This window comes from Typopeltis vanoorti, chromosome 2 (genome assembly GCF_054136105.1).
Source record: "Typopeltis vanoorti isolate ZY-2024b chromosome 2, IOZ_Tvanoo_1.0, whole genome shotgun sequence".
Taxonomy (NCBI): domain Eukaryota; kingdom Metazoa; phylum Arthropoda; class Arachnida; order Uropygi; family Thelyphonidae; genus Typopeltis; species Typopeltis vanoorti.
The window spans coordinates 71,487,103-71,508,616 of NC_143550.1; the positions used below are offsets into that span (position 1 = coordinate 71,487,103).

Sequence of the window (21,514 nt, forward strand, 5' to 3'; positions counted from 1 at the left end):
TGTGCGCATGCAGCAGTACTGTAGTGATGAGCGATACTATGATTTTTCAATCACAGTACGAATTGATATTGCAGAATTTCTGCAACATAATTTAGCATGTGAAAGTTGCTTTCAAGTTGCAGTGGTGGATTATCCATGTTAGTAACATGGAGAAAAAAGACAGAAAATGTATTTCGGTAGAAGAAAAGATGGCAATTCTGCGACATGTAAATTGGCATGCCAGAACATGTGTGCATTTAGCATAAGATCTTGGACCCTCTGTGTCCACTTTGAACACGATAGTAAAAAAACGGGTCAAGCATTGAACTCAATGCAAAGCAATCTGGCGCTAAGTCAAAAAAAAAAAAAAAAAAGAACGAAAAGCAAAAACAATCAACAATTAAAGATTTTTTTAAATAGATAAATGTAAGTACATTGTAAATTCATTTATTTTCAGTTATTAAATTTTGTAATCTAGTATGTAGACTCACATACTAGCAGTAAGTCATCTTTTAGCCTTTTTTTAAATGTTTTTTTACATTTCCTACTATTTACACTTTCCTGCTATTTGCACTTTTTTCCATCAGTCCCCGGAAAAGTGTAAAAAAGGGGTTTTACTGTATATATATATATAATACGTCAGATCATTGTCCACGACTACTCCAAGGTCTCTTGTTTCCTCAACTTCCTCCAAAATTTCCACTCCAAATGTATACTTTGCATCTCATTCTTGCCTACCAAATTTCAGAACTTTGCACTTGCAACAATGACTTACCAGTTCCATATTGATTCCTGATCCCACTCCCAAGTTTTGCATCATTTGCAAACAATTATACATCACCAGTTAAACCCATCCCCTGATCATTAATATACAAATTAAATAACAATGGCCCCAAGACAGACTTCTCTGGCATACCACTGCTGACTTTCCTATTCTGAGATGCTGCTCCCATACACAACTTCCTGATACCTATCCAACTCACTAATCTATCATCCAATCCTATCTGCCTCAGTTCAGCTACCAACTTGTGGCATGGCAATCTATCAAATTCCTAGTACACCACTGTGTATGCATCTCCCTAAGCAAGTATTACAAACATGCTTAGGGAGATGTATATACAGTTACCCAGTAATGGTCGCATTGCACAGGTTGTGAAGTCATCACATCTAATTATGGTACTGAAGCAAATGACCCTAATGTGCAGAAACGGAGCTTCTGGTTCCATTATATAAGGCCTTGTATGGATTATTGTACAGAGATTTGGTCCTCTGCATTTCCTGATGATGAGGATATATTGGAAAGGATCCAGAGAAGACTGCACGGGCTGCACTGGGTAACTGTATATGTATCATATAGAGAGATGATGCATACAAGCACAATAAATACCACTGCTATCAACCCAGTTTTGAATCCTATCTCTAACCAATTTCTCAAAACCTTAACCAATTTCAAATATATCAATTAACCTATAATTTGTAGCCTGAGTCTTATCATCAGTTTTGTGAAGTGGAACAATTTTGCTTTCCTTCCATTCTTTTGGGACTTGTACTGTTGCAAGACTTGTTAAACAAGTAGGCCAAAGCTGACGCTAACTCCTCAGAACATTCCCTTAAGACACGTGATGACATGTCATCAAGCCCTATTGTCTTATTGATATCTAGTATACTTAACTCCTCACATACCTCTTGCTCACTCATTTCATTCTCTACCACATATTTGACCTTTTGATTTCAGACTGAGGATGATATACCCTGATGAACTGCCCACTGGATACCTCGACTGTGTCCTCTGCAGCAGTTACCAATCTTCTGCTTAAAACCATTAACATCATCTTGCCATAATCATTCTTCTTTCCTGCTTGTCACATATTGAAAAAAACTCCTGAGAGTTTTTCTTGGCCTGATTTGCTAAATTTTATGTGTACTGCACTTTTGCTGTCCTTACAAACAGTCTCTCTCTCCACCTGCCCTTTATACTCTTTGTGCAGCTGATTATTATCATTATTCATCTTGTGCTACCTCCAAAGTACCTTCTTCCAGATTTCATGCTTAATTACTTCATTTATCCATTTGGCAGCTATCTTCTTCAGCCTTTTGACCTTCAGAATACATGCACACATTGATGCTGTTATTCTTTCATTCATAGTTCCTAAGCAGCATTTATTTCCTTTCCACTGAACTCCCCATTCCATTATATAGCTCCAGGCTGTCTCCTAAGCTTCTCATAATCACCAGCCTTGTACTTCAAAATATATCTTTTCCATACAGGTGATCACTTCATGATCACTCTCACCCAACTGGAGCAAAGTGTGAAACTCACTCACAATTACATCCTCTGATGAAAATCATCTCTAAAAATCTCGATCCTCGTGCCCTCCTTTTACATGCTGTTAAAGATAGTTGTCTCTCAAGAACCTGAGAAATTAATTTTCCTTATCCCCAAATGCTATTTCTTCATTCCAATCTATACTGTCAATTAAAATCATCCTTCCCCTGTTTAACAGAACAAATTGTTTATACATTTCTTTATCACCTCTTTCCACATTCCCTGGCCTATAGCAATATCCAACTAAATATCTCATCCTGTCACCCTCCACCTCGCACCACCCTGCTTCAAAACCATTGCTACTATTTCCCTCTTTCATGTCTACATTATTCTGATATAATTCCCCTGCTCTCATTAGCAGCACTCCACTTCCTATTCTCGCAAAAAACACTGCATCCTTCTGTTTCTATTCCCATTAGGATATCATCTTCGTTCAACCATGTTTCACTTATTCCAGCAATTTTTGTGCAAATAAACTTAATTAGTGAAACATTTTCATCTCCTTTATTTCTGATACTTGTGGCATTTGTAAATAAACACAGTAATTCACTTTTAGGGCTATAACCAGTTCTATCCAAGCCACTTTTTAGTTGTTATTCTCCTACCACACCTGACCTTGCCCAATCTCCTTTATCATCGCTTACCATGTATATCTTCTCAATCTCAACTATCCTGCTTACACTGTGATCCTTTCCATTTCTATGCTGATCATTCCCATACCCACATTCACCACTACTTCTAACATTAATTCCTCCTATGCTGTGTTCCCTCCCCATTTCCCTGTTTCTCCTCCCCATCTTGCACTCCAGTTCTCTCTCTTCATCTGTGATACTACTACTGTTTTCATTGACAAGCACTTCAATCTCTAATGGTTCACTCTCCCAATCTTTCATTTCACCTGTTACTTCTGATACACACACACACACACACACACACACACACACACACACTGCACTTCCATCTAGCAACAGTTTCTTTAGTTCACTCACTCCATAGCTAGTCAAATGTAATCTCACTTTTGTACAATTGCATTCTTTCCTCAAATACATGCCACACATATTTACAAATGCACTCCATTCTCCTCATGCAGCTTTGCCAAGCTACCATTCATGTTTCTCAAGTTGAAGTCAACTCATAATTGTCATATCTCGGCAACACACTGAAAACTTTTCCCACTATACTGTTATCTTCACTGTCTTTAATAACCTACTAATATCCATCCTTACATTCTCCTTCTGTCCAATTAAATCATTTGTTCCCACTAACTCTCTTGCTCATGTCCTCCTTGTATCCAAAGCATGAATTATCTTGCCCATTCTTCTTCCTAGAAAGCAAACTTTTTTTGGGCTCTCTCTTTAACCAATCCTCTAACAGGAATCTTCATACATTGCTATTCTCAAGTCATTCATCACCTCTATTTCTCTTTTTTCTCTTCATTCTATTCTTTTCACTTCATTTGTTTCCACTAAACATCTAATATCACAGTGCTTATTCCTTATTTCATTTCTTATTTTGAACAACTCATTCTTCTATCTTGCATTCCAACAATTTAACTCTCTGTTACTCCCATAGTCTCACTTCTTCTCATTCTGCCACATGTTTCTTTTGTCTCCATATCACTTACTGTTGTTTCTTCATTCATGCATTCTTTCACTCCCTCAGCTTCATTAACTTTTGATTTTCATTTACTTTTCTTTCATTTATGCTACTTTCATTCCTTCAGTCTGTTTTGCATTCACTGATAACTTGCAGTCTAACAAAATATTGCGCTTTTTACAAATCCCTACCTTAACATCGTTCACATTTCAGCATGCATACATATTGTATTTACTACTTCAAATCATTTTTGAAAAGTCTGTATCGTTAATAGCATTTGACCTTTGCACTGCTGTTGGGTAGATCCCATTTGTACTTCCACTCTGTTCCATTCAAGGCAAGATTCAAAAATCCAATAAAAATATCGGTAACAAATCCACGAAGTTACCAATCATACATGTACACCAATGTCTCAAAAATGAACAGTATAATACTAAAATGAAAGCAACATTGTCAATTATTACATAAGACAACACTTATTTATTCTGGAGCTCTTTACCAACAATGGTCTTCCTCTTCCTTATCTTCACTTCAATGTCTTCACATGCATATGCACTAGCAAAGTGAATATCATGCCCTGGAAAATTTTATATATGTGGTGTAGTATATACAAACCATTCCATTCTTATTCCCTCTCACCATGAAGGAGATGATTGTAATATCATGAAAAGAGCTATTAACCAGAGTTGTATTTCAGTGTAGAAAGAATACTTTAAAAAAAAAAAGCTAGTAAATGGCTTACTAATAGTCAAATATTTTTTTTTTAATATCATAAAAAGATGGATTAATCAGCTGGCAGATATCAAGAGCAGTATATGGAAAAAAAAAAAAAAATATATATATATATATATATATATATATAAAAAGAATGGTAGGTTTAATATGTTGAGACATACTGGATCTGCTTTGATGAAGTGAATTCCCTGAAGGTCATAATAAATATTGCAGTATAAAATGAAATGCTCATATTATTATTTAATCTATTAATACTAATAGTTTGTTTCTAAACAGACAAATTCAGCATCACAGCAAGAAACCACACAACAATAACAATAAAGAGAATATTTGTGACATTGACATACCTCCATCAATTGCTGAAACTGAAAGCTTGTAGGTGTCTCTAGTCAATAACTCAGTCAACAATATAACTCCGGTCTTTTCATTTATGCTAAAGGTTTTTACTTCCTCCCCAAATTCATAAAGTACATCTCCATTCAGTCCAATGTCTAAATCAATAGCTTCTACCTAAAAATTAAAATTCAGTGAAATAATATTAATGAACAATACAAATATAATATGATTTAATTACTGCAGTATTTATTATTTATTATTATTTTTTACAGAAACAATTTCTGTTTTGTGTCTGGTTATTGCAAATTTGATTTAATTTTCATGGTTAGAGCATTATAACAATCAGGAGATATTACTAGTTTTTAGAAGATGAGAAATGGAGTTATGGTTTTTATAAAAGAATCAGGATCAAGTAAACAAAATCAAAGTATCTTGGGGAAAACTATTTTTATTTTACTTCTTATTGAGACCAGTCAAATGTTGTTAATTTCCCTGATTTTGGAACATAATATAATGTAACCAAAAACAAGTAAAAATCAGTCTGCAAATTCTACTTTCAAATAAGAATGGAGCTAATGACAGATATGTATTTGAATAGAAATAATATCATTTATTTCTTTTTTAAAGATACATAACAGTGTATGTAAAATTGGAGATATGATAAAGCACCCATACTTATTTTTTAATTAAAAAATGTGCTACTAGTTAGCAGTTATTATTATTATTATTATTATCCAGGCCTCCATGGAGTCAAAAGAGTCATCATGGGAGGTCCTTCCTAAGAAACACAAAGTCTATCAAGACTCATCGAGGGGAGTTCCTCCCCCCCTAAGAAACAAAGTCTATCATACCACTTCTTAAACTCATTGACCGTTCTCACTCTCACCACTCCATCAGGTAATGCATTCCATGGTTCAACCACCCTCCATGCAAAGAAACCACTTCTCACCCTCTTGCTCACGGTTTCCTTTCGTATCTTCCAGGGATGACCTCTTGTCATCTCTCTTTCCTGCTGTTCAACCAAGTAAAAGAACTCCTCAGTGTCAACCCTGTAACCACCTTTCAACAATTTAAAAGTCTCAATCATATCACCTCTCCTTCTTCTATCCACCAAACTCTGCAGTCCACATTCCCTCAGCCGATCCTCATAATTAACATTGTACAGTCCTGGAACCATCTTTGTTATCTGCCTTAGTACCCATTCCACAGTTAATTTATCCCCTTCAAATCCTGGGGACCAAATCTGAGAACAATGGTCAAAGTGTGGTCTGATCAGAGTCTTATACAATGGAATGATAACCCTTTTATTTCTGCAGAACAGTGTCCTTCTCATTATTTCAGCAATCCTCTGTGTTACCTTCACCACCTTTGCAATATGTCCCCTAAATTTCAGGTTTCTATCAGTCATCAACCCCAGATCTCTTGTCTCCCCTAATTCTTCAAATATAACTCCTCTCATAGAGTATGCAGCATCCCATCGATGTTTCCCAAACTTCAAGACCTTACATTTTGCTCCATTAAACCAATACCCCCATTCATTTGCCCATCTATCTAGCTTATTCAAATCCTCTTGCAGGGCTACCACATCTGCACTATTTATAATAATCCTTCCCAGCTTCACATCATCTGCAAACAACTGAATATCTCCTTGCAATTCATTGATATAAAAAGGTTAAACAATACAGGTCCCAGTACTGAGCCCTGTGGGACCCCACCTATAACTCTCTGCCTCCTTGAAACTGCCCCACCATACACAACTCTCTGATAGCTATCGGACAGCCAATGCTGAATCCAGTTGACCAATCTGACATCCAGACCCATGCGTTCCAACTTAAATATCAGCTTATCATGTGGCACCCTGTCAAATGCCTTCGCTAAGTCTAAGAAAAATGGCAGTATATGCCCTTCCCTGATCTAATGCTCTTGTAACTTTATTATAAAAGGCTAGCATATTCCTAAAACAAGAGCGCCCCCTTCACAAATTCATGTTGACTCTCACAGATAACATTACCCTCATTTGCCCACTGTTGTATACGGTCCCTAATTAATTTCTCCAAGATCTTAACAAGTACTGATGACACACAAACTGGCCTCTAATTAGACACTTCCAGTCTGCTGCCGCCCTTATGCAATGGCACTATCTTACCTTCCTTCCATTCCATGGGCACCTTTCCCACAGCCAGACTTTCATTGAAAAGCCAGTTGAAAGGCACTGTCAATTCCCTAGCACATTCTCTCAAAACTCGTGGTGAAATACAATCCAGTTCCACAGCTTTACTGACATCCACAGTACTCAGTACTTGAAACACACTCTCCTCCTGTACCTCTAAACCTCGAACCTACCCTATCCCTCTTGTATTAAAACTGACTCCTCCAGGATGAAATAATCCAATAAAGTGTTCATTGACCAATTCCACTATATATCCTCTGCATCAGTCACTCTATTCCCATTTTTATCCCATAATATCATTCTTCCAGTCATTTCTCCTCCTACTGGCCACATAGCTAAAAAATTCCCTTGGATTTTCTTTGGACCTTAGAGCCAATCTCCTCTCATATTCCAGTTTCGCTTTCCTTACCATACTAGTCACTCTTCTGGCCTGTGTCTTATATTCTTCATGCATCCTCTCTTCACCTGTCTCCTTATATCTCTTCCATAGCCTCTTTTTCGCATGCAATTCCTGTTTAATATTATTTGTCATCCACTTTACTCCAAATTGTTTCCTCTTCTTCACTCGTGGTATACAAGTTACTATTGCTGCTAACAAATATTCTTTCACAATTTCCCATGCACTAATGATATCCTGGCCTTCCAATTTCTCCCTCCATAAAATTTCCCCAAGTTGACGTCTTAGACTATTATAATCACCTGCCTTATAATTCTACATACGTTCCCGTCTCTTTGATACTCTTGCATATCTATTCATTTTCCAAGTCGAAATTTTGGAGGGAGAAATTGGAAGGCCAGGATATGGTCACTCTCTCCAACTGGTGGGAGAGATGTCATCTCAGTTATTATCAACTCTTCTGATGCTATAACCAAATCCAAAACTCTTGAACCTCTTGTTCCCTCTATTACATGTTGCCTAAGATATTTGTCCCTCAAGAATTCTAGAAATTCCATTCCCTTATTGTTACATGCATCTTCCTCTCCCCAATTTATACTACTGTAGTTATACAGTAGTATAAATTGGGGAGAGGAACATCTCATAACAATCATTCTTCTTGCACTTGCAAACTCATCTGTCTAAACATCTCCTGGTCTCCACCTTCTGTGCTCCTGGGTCTGTAGCAACACCCCACTAAATATCCTGTTTTGCCCACCTCTACCTCACACCATATGTTTTCAAAATCATTAGTGTCACTGCTTTCCAAAGCCTCCAGTCTTAGAGGACATAGGTCGTCACTTATCAGAAGCAGTACTCCACCACCATTCTTTCCCTTCCTATCCTGCCGAAAAATGATGTACCCAGTGACATCTATTCCTGTTATTATATCCTCTTCTGTCAACCACATCTCAGTGATGGAAGTTTTTTCACTTGGCTATGCTACCAAATATATATTTGGTTTAATCCTTTATCCAAATAATGCTTAATTGCTTAGTATCCCATAATTGCTTTGCTTTATGGGATACTAAAGCAAGTGATGAGAAGTTATATCATCTTTGCCACGAGTTGCCCCAGTCCTGAAAATACTTCAGGCACAAACTTTGTGCCTGAAGTATTTTCAGGACTGGGGATAAATGATTAAACCGAATAAAGGATTAAACTGAATATATAATTAGTAGTATAGCCAAGTGAAAAAACTTCCATCAACTTATCTCTAATCCAGAGAATTTTAATAATAAGGTGTGACACCTTTTGGCAACTGGTATATGGAAATATGACTTCTCCATTACTTCCACCTTAGTATCACCACCTCTGGGTCTGGCTCCCACTGAGGAGACCTCAATAAAGGTCGAAACCGGTCTGGGTAGTGACCCTTACCTTAATGTATAGCATTATACATGTCCACAAGAAGATGTGCTTTGCATTATGGGATACTAAGGCAAGTGATGAGAAGTTATACCACCTTTGCCACAAGTTGCCCCAGTCCTGAAAATACTTCAGGTGCAAACTTTGTTTGCTCACACTTAGATAAAGGATTAAATCAAATATATAATTAGTTAGCATTATTAATAGTGATAAAGTGTGGTGTAAATTACTTTTCAAAAATATAAAATGAATATATAGAACAGTATCAAGAAGCATGAATATAAGATTGGATTCCATATCATGCATTCTGATTAATTCTTTTTATAATATGAAACATTTCATACACAGTATGTATAAACATGAAACAGAAAAGAAAACCTAGTGTGTAAAGAATTTAGAAGAAAAAAAAAGTGATAAGTATCTATCATCAAACTAATGAACTATTACTCTTCACTTTAGTGCTGTTTAGAGTAATAGAGAAAGTCATGAACAGTTTTGACACCTAGACAACAGTCAACTAATCAGTGACCACCAATAGGAATTTGCCAATCAAGAGCAACAGTAGATTCCTCACCTACACTACCCAACTGTGGATTCATGACAAGGAAAGGTTTGGAAAATCTATGCTGTTGACCTACAGGTAATAAACAACTTCAGAGAAAATGGACAAACCAATCTCCAAGGCATTTGACAGGGTGCTTGTCACTGAGGGCACCACCCAACTCTGGATTCATGCCAAGGAAAGATTTGGAAAATCTATGCTGTTGACATACAGGTAGTAAACAACTTGAGAGAAAACTGATAATCCAATTTCCAAGGCATTTGACAAGGTGCTTGGCACCGAGGGCATCTTAGCAAATTGCCATCTTATGGTATGCCTTCCTCCCTTTGTAACTGGATTGTCAATTTTCATATTTCAGCAGCCTTCTTCAGATTTTCCTATTAATGTAGGTGTTCCTTGGAGCCCTGTTATTTCACCCATCCTCTTTCTCATATACATAAACAACCTGCTCTTACTTACCTCAAATCCTATTCAAAGCATTGCTGGCAATAGCATTCTTCTTTCACTACTCACAATAAACCTTTCAGTGCCTCAAACATCTCAATACTCCACATCATCTATAATAAGTTTTCTAAACACTGATCACTACGCTATCCTTTAATGGGATAATAAAAATCTACTCTCACATTCAATGCTTTCAAAACATATTTTGTATATTTTTTTTTCATCTTAGTTCTTCTCTTCTTATTTTGATAATATTCAACAGTCAAGATCAGATCACTTCTTGGACTCTCTCTCTTACTCCTAGCATTTCCTGGCATAATCACATCACTTCTATAGCATCCTCAGCTTCCAAAATTGGCATTCCTTCGTCACTCAAGATGCTACTTTTCATCTGTCCGGTTACTTACTCTAGACAAACCCAAATCTGCCCAACCTTGGGCTACTGCTCTCACATGTAAGATGGTGCAACTCCTCTCTAAAAATTCTTGAAGTTGTTTGGAAGAGAGCAGTTTAGCTGATTGTTGACTCCTCTCTCACAGATTCTCCTCAGCCACTGTTTCATGGATGGTCAACACACTAGTTACACCTAGTCAAGGTACCCATGCTTAACACTAATCATCATCAATGACAACTGCATCTGAGAGATGTTACTGGACTGCTGAAGATGCCATAAAGAGCTGGCTGTTATGTATAGCATAACATCAGCATAACATGAGAGATGTTACTGGACCTCTGAAGACTAAGAAAAATGTTGCCTTTTCAGATGAAACTCATTTCCAGCTTGTGTTAGGTGAAAACCTTGGGATGGGAATCACACTGATGTCATGGTACAGCAGAAACTGGAAGGAAGCAGCATTATGATATGGGGAATACTTTCCTGGGAATCTTCTGGAACCCTGAAACTCATACATAGATCATACTGTGAATGCTGCAAAATAATTATACATTGGCTGATTAAGTACATTCCTTCATAGTGAATGTCTTCCTGGATGGCATTGGTATATTCCAACAGGATAATGACTGTGCCACATTGCCAGTATTGTTCAAAAGTGGTTTGATAAACACAACAGCAATTTCCATTTGCCATTACCATAGCTGCCAAATTCATTGGATGCGAATCCCATAGAAAATCTTCGAGATTATGTGGATCAAGAGATCTGGTGCTTGAATTCTTCATCAACACTCAGAGATCTACAGTAAGATCCTGATGACATGGTATAACATACTTCCTAAAACATTATAGTCCTAGAAGAAGTAATTGACCAAGAAATGAATTGCTATACTTTTCTCTGAATGTCAGGGATCTCAGAAATAAGGGAGATGAAACTGTTGCATTGACTGAGTTTATTAATCTGAAAATATTTGGAATAAGTAAAACATAGTTGGATGAGGAGGAAATCCTGTCTAGAATAGAAATAGAAGGGCATGATTGTTTATGGACAGGGTAGGAAAGCATGAAGGAGAGGTGCTGCTGATGACGATGGGGAAACATGCCAACACAAGATTGAGATACCAGGGAAACATAGGAATAGTGGTTTTGAGGCAGTATTATCTAAAGAGGAAGTAGGCAAGATGAAATATTTGGTTAGAAATTGATATAAGTCAGAATGTGGAAGCTGGAGGCAAACAGATAGATATGTAATTGGCTTAGATTAGGAAGAAAAGGGTGATTGTTATAGGTGATTTTAATTATGGTAGAGTATGTACACTAGAATGAAGCAATAACTTCTATGAATAAGGAAAATGAATTTTTTGAGTAGTTCTGGAAGGAAAACTATCTTAAGCAATATGTAACAGAGGGCAGGCAAGAACTTAGTCTTAGATCTCATCATATCATTAAAGAATGGGATTGTGAATAGGGTGTCTAATCCCCTCTAATTTAATGTCTAATTTCATGTTCACTCACCAAATGGTGAGTGAATATGAGATTAGAGGTGATCCATGTTAAAGTTTTCAAAACAAGATGAGGTGTTCACCTGAATTGCAGTTAGTCATATGAGGACTTCTGTGAGGAAAGGATATAACTGGAACTAAAAGAGTGTAATTATAACAATTTAGGAGACAAATGGAACTGTAGCATGAAAGGAAGAATTCAGAAGAAAGGAGATAAATGCTGCTTAGACACTGATCAAGAGCAATGTCTGAGTGTATTGAAAAGGCTGAATAGCATAGGAGTAAAATGGATGAATGAAGTTATTAAGTGTATAATCTGAAATAAGAAAGCTTTATGGAGGGTAAGGATAAGGATAGCAAAAGTGCAGAATAAGCACAAATTAACCAATCAGGATGAGAAAAATCCTTGAGAATTCTTTTGATATATATGGCAAGTAGAAGAAAGAATGATTATATGATGAGAGTGGATTAAAATTGTGTATTGGTAACTGCTGAGAGGATATAGTTGAGGCATTCAGTGAACAATTTATTACAGTATTTTATCCTCATGAGTTTGACATCATGAGGATAAATGCATTGCATAAATGACCAATACGAACTGCCTCCTGCCATATTAAAATCCAAGCACCATATGCCTCTTGTAGTTTTTTTTTTTTAGCAAAAAGACATCAGAAAATTATTAAAATAATCTGAACACTATAAAGTCTTCTGGTCCTGATGGCATCTCTCCGAATGTAATCCTCACACCTTTCTTTTCTTTTCATATCCTTCTCTATTATTTCTTGTGTTCCTTTGTAAATACTTTTTCCTTGCTTTGTTTTTCAATTCAGTTATTTCCTTACATTCTTCATCAAACCATTCATTTCTATTTTTCCTACACAATCCAATTTTTCTTCAGTTGCATTTATCATTTTGTTGGATTAAATCCCATTTTTCTTCTATATTCTTTCCTATGTCTAATGTTTAACATTATCTTTTATTTTCTTTGGATATTTATCAGTTATTTCTCTATTGGAATGCTTCAGTGTTCCATTTCTTTATCTTTTGAGTTTTCTTTTGGTCTACATTTGATATTCTATATATAAATTTAATTTTAACTAATATGATCAACATTCACAATTTGCTCCTCTATATGCTCGTACATCATTAACTGAATTTGCCCAACTTTTCAAAATCAGGACATGATCTATTTGATTACATCCTTTGGTTGTTAGAATAATCCAGGTCCCCAAATATATCTTCTTATGTTGAAAGCATGTACTCATTATTCTAAGTTTATTTGATATTGCTAATTGTATAAATCTATTTTCATTTTCACTGGTTTCTTCATGTAAAATGTACTTTCCAATTACTTCATTAAATAATTTCTTATTCCCTATTTTTGCATTAAGATCCCCTAATATTATCATGGTATCATTTTTTTTTTATTTTTTCACATGTTTCTTGTAAGTCCTTGTAAAATTGATCTATCACAATCTCTTCAGCGTTTTCAGTCGGGGAATATTTTCCATTTCACAAATTTTATTTGTAAAAAGAAGAAGAAAGTGGAACAAATAGTGCAGTGTAATGAGAAAAGAAAATTAAAAAATTCTATAAAGAATTAAAACAGTTAATACATAATTTTGATACACAAATGATAGGATATAAGGATAAAGAAGGAAAAGTATTAACTGAGAAAGAATTAGTTAAAGAAAGATGGAAGGAATATTTTAAGGAATTATTTATGATGACAGCAGAAGAAAATAACAATTATGAAGATCAAAATACTTGTAGAAATATAGAAGAAAGAATTCAAGAATCAACCTAGAAAGAAATAGTGGAAATAATAAAACAAATTAAAAGTTTTAAAGCACCCAGGATATGATAACTGGAGATTATAAAATGTAGGTGAAATTTTATGGAAAGAAATTTATTATTTGATATTAAATATACGGAAAGGAAAAAAAAATGCCAAATAACTGGAAAATCGGAATAATCCAACCCATATATAAAAAATGGAGATAAGATGAATTGTCAGGACTATAGAGGAATTACATTATTGAATGTGACATACAAAATCTCATCAAGTATGATATATAAAAGAACCATATACAGAAACAATAATAGGAGAGTACCAGTGTTGTTTCAGAAATAAATGATCCACAATTAATAATATATTTATGCTATGAAATATATATGGAAAATGCTTAGAATATGATATATAACTCCATAATTTATATATTGCTTTCCAACAAGCATTTGCTAAGAAAGGATACATAGCCTGAAAACACTGGGAATACCAAGAAAACTAATTAGATTAATTAAAATTACATTAGAAGTTAAGGGATATTGCATCCCATATTGTTTCCTTCGGCTTTTTTGAAGCCTTTGGCTCTTCATATAATTAATAATTACATTAGAAGGATCCAAAGTACTAGTTAAAATACAATTGGAATTAGTGGACCCCTTTGAAATAAATTTTGGAGTAAGACAAGGAGATGTACTTTCAGCAAGTTTATTTAATTTGCTACTTGAAGCAATAATAAGAAATTTAAATATGAGATGATTTATTAATAACAAATTAATACAAATGTGTGCATATGCAGATGATATAACAATAAGTCACAGGAGAAAAGATTTAGATGAGAAGTTTGAAGAACTTAATAGAAATGCAAAAGAAGTTAGATTAAAAATTAACAAACAGAAAACTGAATATATGCAATGTGGAAAGACAATAAATAAAAACATTACAAGATATAATATAGGTGAATACATTTGATTGTAGGCAATGCTCGAACATCTTTGTGATATCTGCAGGAAAGAGATCTTTAATAATGTTCATTACTTCTACTGGTATATTCATGAACAAGGACACCACATCTAGGCTGGCCATTATGTCTGTTTGTGTAATTTTTTATGTTTTTTAGTTTGTTCACAAAGTGTTGAGAATTTTTTAAGTAGGACTCTGTTTGTCTAATTTTCCCTTTAAGTAAATTCGCTAGGTGCTTAGCCAATAGGTACGTTGGGGAGGACCTGCCATCCACAATCGGACGAAGTGGCACTTCTTCTTTATGCACTTTAGGCGCCCCGTACAGTCTAGGAGTGATGGGATGCAAGGATTTAAGTTTTCGTTTTAGTTCTTCAGGCCAAGTATTCATGTTATGGATCAGGAAGTTTGTCTCATTGTGGTTCTTCATTGTAGAATCTCTGGTGAGGATTTTGTACGTGGAACTGTCAGATAGTAAGTCGTTTAACTTCTTAATGTAGTCTTTTGAGTTAAGGATAATGGTGGCATTCCCCTTGTCTGCTTTCATAATTATTATTTCTTTGTTCTTCCTTAAGTCCCCAATAGCTTTCCTATCATATGGAGTGGTATTCAGTTGTGTTTGTTTTGCTGTTGCTAGGATGATAGTGCTTTTGAATCTAATGTCGTTGGCTACACCTTGTGGTAGTGGGTAGAGACTTTTTTCAATTCCACACATAAAGTCCATTTTTGGGATGTAATTAGGAGTGATAGAAAAGTTAAAACCTATTTTTAGAATCTCCGATTCATGTTTCGAAAGACAGTGATTCGACAGGTTGAAGATCACTTTGTTAACTGGGAGGCCATTGTGTGTCTGGTATTTTTTCTTGTACAGTTCATTAAATTTTCTAATTTGTTTGGCTTTATTGAACTGGAAAGTTTTCTCGTAGCTCTGTTCTAACATGTGGTCTATAAAATTCCAGGTCGTATAATCAAGACTGTTAGAAATGTCATCAAAATATTCGCGGCAATTAATATCACTTATATTCAATTCGTACCTATGTGTTGGATTCTTTCTCTGAGTAGTGCCAATGACGCCCTGTGGTAAATTCTTCTGGCTTGTATGGATTTAATATGCCCGTTGATTATAAGAAATTTAGGGATGATAGAGAAATCCCTACACCTTTTTAGGAAAGTTAAGTGGTTCAATAGAAGCAGCAGTTGTACTACGTACAGGAAGTAACCTAAACAGAAATCAAGGGGTCATTCTGAACAATACCTGGAAAAATCTAATTAACTCCCTCAGTTCAACAGAGCTACAGTACACAAATAATCATATTACGCATTTGCATGTAACGCGTGTTCATGATGCCGAGTAGTTATGTCACGCGAACGTGTTACCCTAGCTACCTAACAGGTACTAACAGTTCTTTGTATTTTTAAACCTTTTTTGGATTTACCTTTTTTTTGTACTATGCAAGCCTTGAGAAAACTAGTCAGTTACTAGCGAAACCGGTAGGCAATTTGTAAGAGCTTAAGTACGTTATAAATATATGGGCTTTGTAACAATAAATCTTTATTTTGTAATACTTTATGACCAAAACATGTACAATTTAAATAGTCTAATGAAACACAAAGTTCGGTGCTTAGAAAAGGAAAAATGCAGAAAGGCCAAGTTATTGAACCACTTAACTTCCCTAAAAAGGTGTAGGGATTTCTCTATCATCCCTAAATTTCTTATAATCAACGGGCGTATTAAATCCATACAAGCCAGAAGAATTTACCACAGGGTGTCATTGGCACTACTCAGAGAAAGAATCCAACACATCAGGTACGAATTGAATATAAGTGATATTAATTGCCGCGAATATTTTGATGACATTTCCAACAGTCTTGATTATATGACCTGGAATTATATATACCACGTTAGAACAGAGCTACGAGAAAACTTTCCAGTTCAATAAAGCCAAACAAATTAGAAAATTTAATGAACTGTACAAGAAAAAATACCAGACACACAATGGCCTCCCAGTTAACAAAGTGATCTTCAACCTGTCGAATCACTGCCTTTCGAAACATGAATCGGAGATTCTAAAAAAAGGTTTTAACTTTTCTATCACTCCTAATTACATCCCAAAAATGGACTTTATGTGTGGAATTGAAAAAAGTCTCTACCCACTACCACAAGGTGTAGCCAATGACATTAGATTCAAAAGCACTATCATCCTAGCAACAGCAAAACAAACACAACTGAATACCACTCCATATGATAGGAAAGCTATTGGGGACTTAAGGAAGAACAAAGAAATAATAATTATGAAAGCAGACAAGGGGAATGCCACCATTATCCTTAACTCAAAAGACTACATTAAGAAGTTAAAGACTTACTATCTGACAGTTCCACGTACAAAATCCTCACCAGAGATCCTACAATGAAGAACCACAATGAGACAAACTTCCTGATCCATAACATGAATACTTGGCCTGAAGAACTAAAACGAAAACTTAAATCCTCACATCCCATCACTCCTAGACTGTACGGGGCGCTAAAGTGCATAAAGAAGAAGTGCCACTTCATCCGATTGTGGATGGCAGGTCCTCTCCAACGTACCTATTGGCTAAGCACCTAGCGAATTTACTTAAAGGAAAAATTAGACAAACATAGTCCTACTTAAAAAATTCTCAACACTTTGTGAACAAACTAAAAAACATAAAAATTACACAAACAGACATAATGGCCAGCCTAGATGTAGTGTCCTTGTTCACGAATGTACCAGTAGAAGAAGTAATGAACATTATCAAAGATCTCTTTCTTGCAGATATCACAAAGATGTTCGAGCATAGGTGAATACAGTTTTGAAGTTGTAGATAGTTTTAAATATTTAGATTCATTAATAACAACAAACAATAATATATCAGAAGAAATTAATAGTAAAATCATGGTAATAATGGTAATGTAAATAAGTGCTAATGTATTTGTAAAAAGTTAATGAGTAATAAGATTCATAATCGTAATTCTAAATTAAAACTTTATAAAATTATAAGACCTGTAACAACATATGGATGTGAAATGTGGCCATTAACACAAAAGATATAGATAGATTGAGAATCTTTGAAAGAAAAATATTAAGGAAGATATATGGACCAATAAAAGAAGAAAATGGGATATGGAGAATTAAAATAAATAATGAATTTGAACAACTAACTAATGGTGAAGATAGCGTAAGAAGATATATAAAATCACAAAGAATAGTGTTTTTGGTGCATATAGAAAGAATGGAAAAAGATAGAGGAGTTAACATCATGAAAATTATGGAAACAACTACCGTGTTAGATAAAACTTTAGTTTAATATAAATCAAAAGTAGCATTCGACGTTTTGACCTTCACATTAAGGTCATCATCTGGAGTATACACATATATACAAAGAAACAAGCTCCACTACAATCTACATGACATGCTAAAGTTACTGACCAACTGTTACAACTATTGGTTTGACCTCTGGTGTGAAAAAAAAAAAGAAAAAAAAACCCTTACTAAATCAAAGCAAGAGTCCTATTATTATCTATTAGGTTATAACATTAAATTAAGCTGGAGAGCAACATGTTTATAAAAAAGGAAAAAAATTAATAAATAATAAAAATTTTAAAAAAAATACTTATATAAGTATACATATAAATCACAACCAACTGGTATGGATAGTGACCAATAAAAGCTGGAAAATTGCTTAGAGTTCAAAAGAGGTCAGGCCAATAGTTGTAATGGTTGGTCAGTAACTTTAGCATGCCATGTAGATTGTAGTGTAGCTTGTTTCTTTGTATATATATGTGTATATTCCAGATGATGATTTTAATCTGGAATATACACATATATTCCAGATTAATATATGTGGAATTTATATTCCACATATAAATTAATGTGTGGAATTAATTTATTCCACACATTAATTTATGTGTGGAATAAATTCCACACATAAATTAACATAAATTAGAGTGTTTCTTTTGGTTTATATTAAACTAAAGTTTTACTCTAACACAGTAGTTGTTTCCATAATTTTCATGAAGTATTCTGATCACCGTGTAAGCATGAAGGATAGAGGAGTTAAAAAAATATTTGAATGGAAACCATTAGGACAAAGGAAGAAAGGCAGACCAAGAAAAAGATGGATTAATGATGTACAAAAAGATCTTACAACTCTAAAAGTTAAGAATTGGAAGAATATTAGAAAGAAAAGAAAAGAATGGCTAAAAATTGTTTTGCAAGCTAAAACTCAGAAGAGTTGTAAAGCTAGAAGAAGCAGAATCCTCACATCTTAAAATTGTGATTAACTTTAGCAGGAGTCCAAATACTGTACTAATTCTTTTATTTTCTAATTCTTGTAAGTCAGTGTCTCATATTACATGTGCAGAATAACTGTATATAGAGTTATTCTATGCCAGGTATGAGATTTTGACATCTGGTTATTGGATAGCACAAGTATTAACATCATGAATTATGCTATAAAGTGCACACCATAGATTTGTGATTTCTCATTGTAATAATAATATAAAATCACATAACACATACTAAAATAATAAACAATAAAGATAAATTTGTTATAATAAATTATGGAGCCAACTACCATGTTACAGTAATAAGTTTAATTTAATATAAACCAAAATGATCACTTGTTTTGACCTTCATATTGGTGAGAAGTAGGATACAGAAATGGGTTGATAACAGCAGTATTCTCTGTGGTTATCAGCATGGGTTTGTTAAGAGGAAATCATGTTTCACTAACTTACTTATATACTCTAAGTAACAAACAGAAAACTGAATATATGCAATATGGAAAGACAATAAATAAAAACATTACAATATATAATATAGGTGAATACAGTTTTGAAGTTGTAGATAGTTTTAAATATTTAGATTCATTAATAACAACAAACAACAATATATCATAGATGACACAAGGTGACAAATACCTTGGACAAGGAAGATGCATATACAGTGGTGTACTTGGATTTTGCAAAGGCTTTTGATAGACTGCCACATGACAAGCTCTTAAATAAATTGAAACAGATGGGACTGGATAACAGACTTCTGTGTTGGATCACTGATTGGCTGTCAGATAGGTATCAGGAAATTGTACATTGGGGTGCAGTATCTCGAAAGAGAAAGGTCGCCAGTGGTGTGCCGCAGGGGTCAGTTTTGGGGCCATAGTTGTTCAATTTGTATGTTAATGATATTGGGTTGAGTTTAACTAGTGATATCCAGCTGTTTGTGGATGATGCAAAACTGGGGAGAGCAATGCACAGTTAGGCTGATGTTAATGCCTTACAAGAGGACTTGAATAAATTGCATGAATGGGCAGGTAAGTAGAACTATCAGTTCAATGTTGCCAAGTGTAAGGTTTTGAGATTCGGTAAGCAACGATCAGATGCAAAGTATAAACTTGGTGGGAAAACTTTAACAGAAGTAGAGGAGATGAGAGATCTAGGAATGATGGTGGACAAGGACCTGAAATTCAGGGCCAACATTGCACAAGTTGTGAAGACATCATATCAAATAATGGCAATGATGTGGAGAATCCTGACATGCAGAAATAGAGAGGTTATGATTCCATTGTATAAGGCCTTGATCAGGCCCCATATGGATTACTGTGCACAGGTTTGGTCGCCAGGTTTCATGGTGATGAGGATATGTTGGAAAGGGTACAGAGAAGATTCGCAAAGGTGGTCAGTGGTCTTTGGAATGAGGAGTACGAGGACAGATTGAGAGAATGTAAACTGCAAAGCCTCTTGAATAGGAGGAAGAGGGGGGGGGGAACATGATTGAGACATGTAAGCTGGTCAGGGGTTGTTATCAGGTAGACATGGAAGAGATTTTTTATAGAATGGGAGAGGGAAGTACAACAAGAGGCCATTGCTGGAAACTGTATAAGGAGGGTGTGAGCAAAGGAGTGAGAAGTAGGTTCTTTGCATGTAGGGTGGTTGGTGATTGGAATGCATTGCCTGAGTGTGTTGTGGATGTGGACACATTGAATCAGTTTAAGACATGGTTGGATGAGCATTGTATGCAATAGTCAGTACCTCCCACAATGAGTCTCGGACTCCATGGAGGTCAAATGATAATAATAATAATAATATATAAAGAAACAGTTGATGTTACAATGCACATAGTATGAAAAATGCCTTCCCCCTGATTTTATTGATCTTTTCAATTTTGTTATCCATGCTGGCTACTTCTCTTGGAAGGATACATAAACAGATAGAGAGGGTACAACCATAGGTTTTCTTCTTTCTCGCTTTCTTGTCAATTTGTTATGGAACATTTGAAAAACATGCCCTTGACACTACTATTCTCAAACCTTCTATCTGGCTAAGATACATTGATGATGTGTTCTCCATTTGGCCACATGGCTCAGACCCATTAGACTCCTTCCTTCCTCACCTCAGCATACCAGAATCCAGTCCACCACATTTAGTTTTTCATAGTTTGCATCACTGGATGGTGTATGGTCACTCACCTTCTTTACCTTACAATGTTTTGGAAGTGAGGCTATCTGCTAGAAGTGTTTGAGTCACAGATGCCCTTTCCACACCAAGTTAGTATGACATTCATAAACACCATGCTCATCATGGAGTATGAACTCATGGCCTCTTGGCTGGAGACTGGATATGCTAACCACTTGGCCAACAAGGCCAGCTGGCTTACCATGGTAAAAGAAAATATTAATAGCCTGGCTTTTCTAGATACTCTAATCACTTGTCTTCCCAATGGTGCACTTTCTTTCTCAGTTTACATAAAACTCACCCACTCAGGTACATAAACTTTCCCATTAATCCCCTTCCCTCTCAACAGTATGACATTATCAAAACCCTTGTTCCTTTTCAGCTGAACTCTTCTTTATTCAGCAAACCTTCCTGTCCAATGGTTACGATGATTAACAAATTGGCTTTTCTT

General features: G+C 35.2%; 1 protein-coding gene across 1 annotated transcript in view; it reads right to left on the reverse strand.

The window, feature by feature from the left end:
* The window catches only part of kug (FAT atypical cadherin kugelei), a 599,114-nt gene that overhangs the window by 356,979 nt on the left and 220,621 nt on the right, over positions 1–21,514 (reverse strand). Inside the window, exon 12 of the mRNA XM_090401756.1 lies at positions 4,984–5,146. Within this exon, the coding sequence (XP_090257882.1) occupies positions 4,984–5,146 (163 nt within the window). The remainder of the gene's footprint in view (positions 1–4,983; positions 5,147–21,514) is intronic.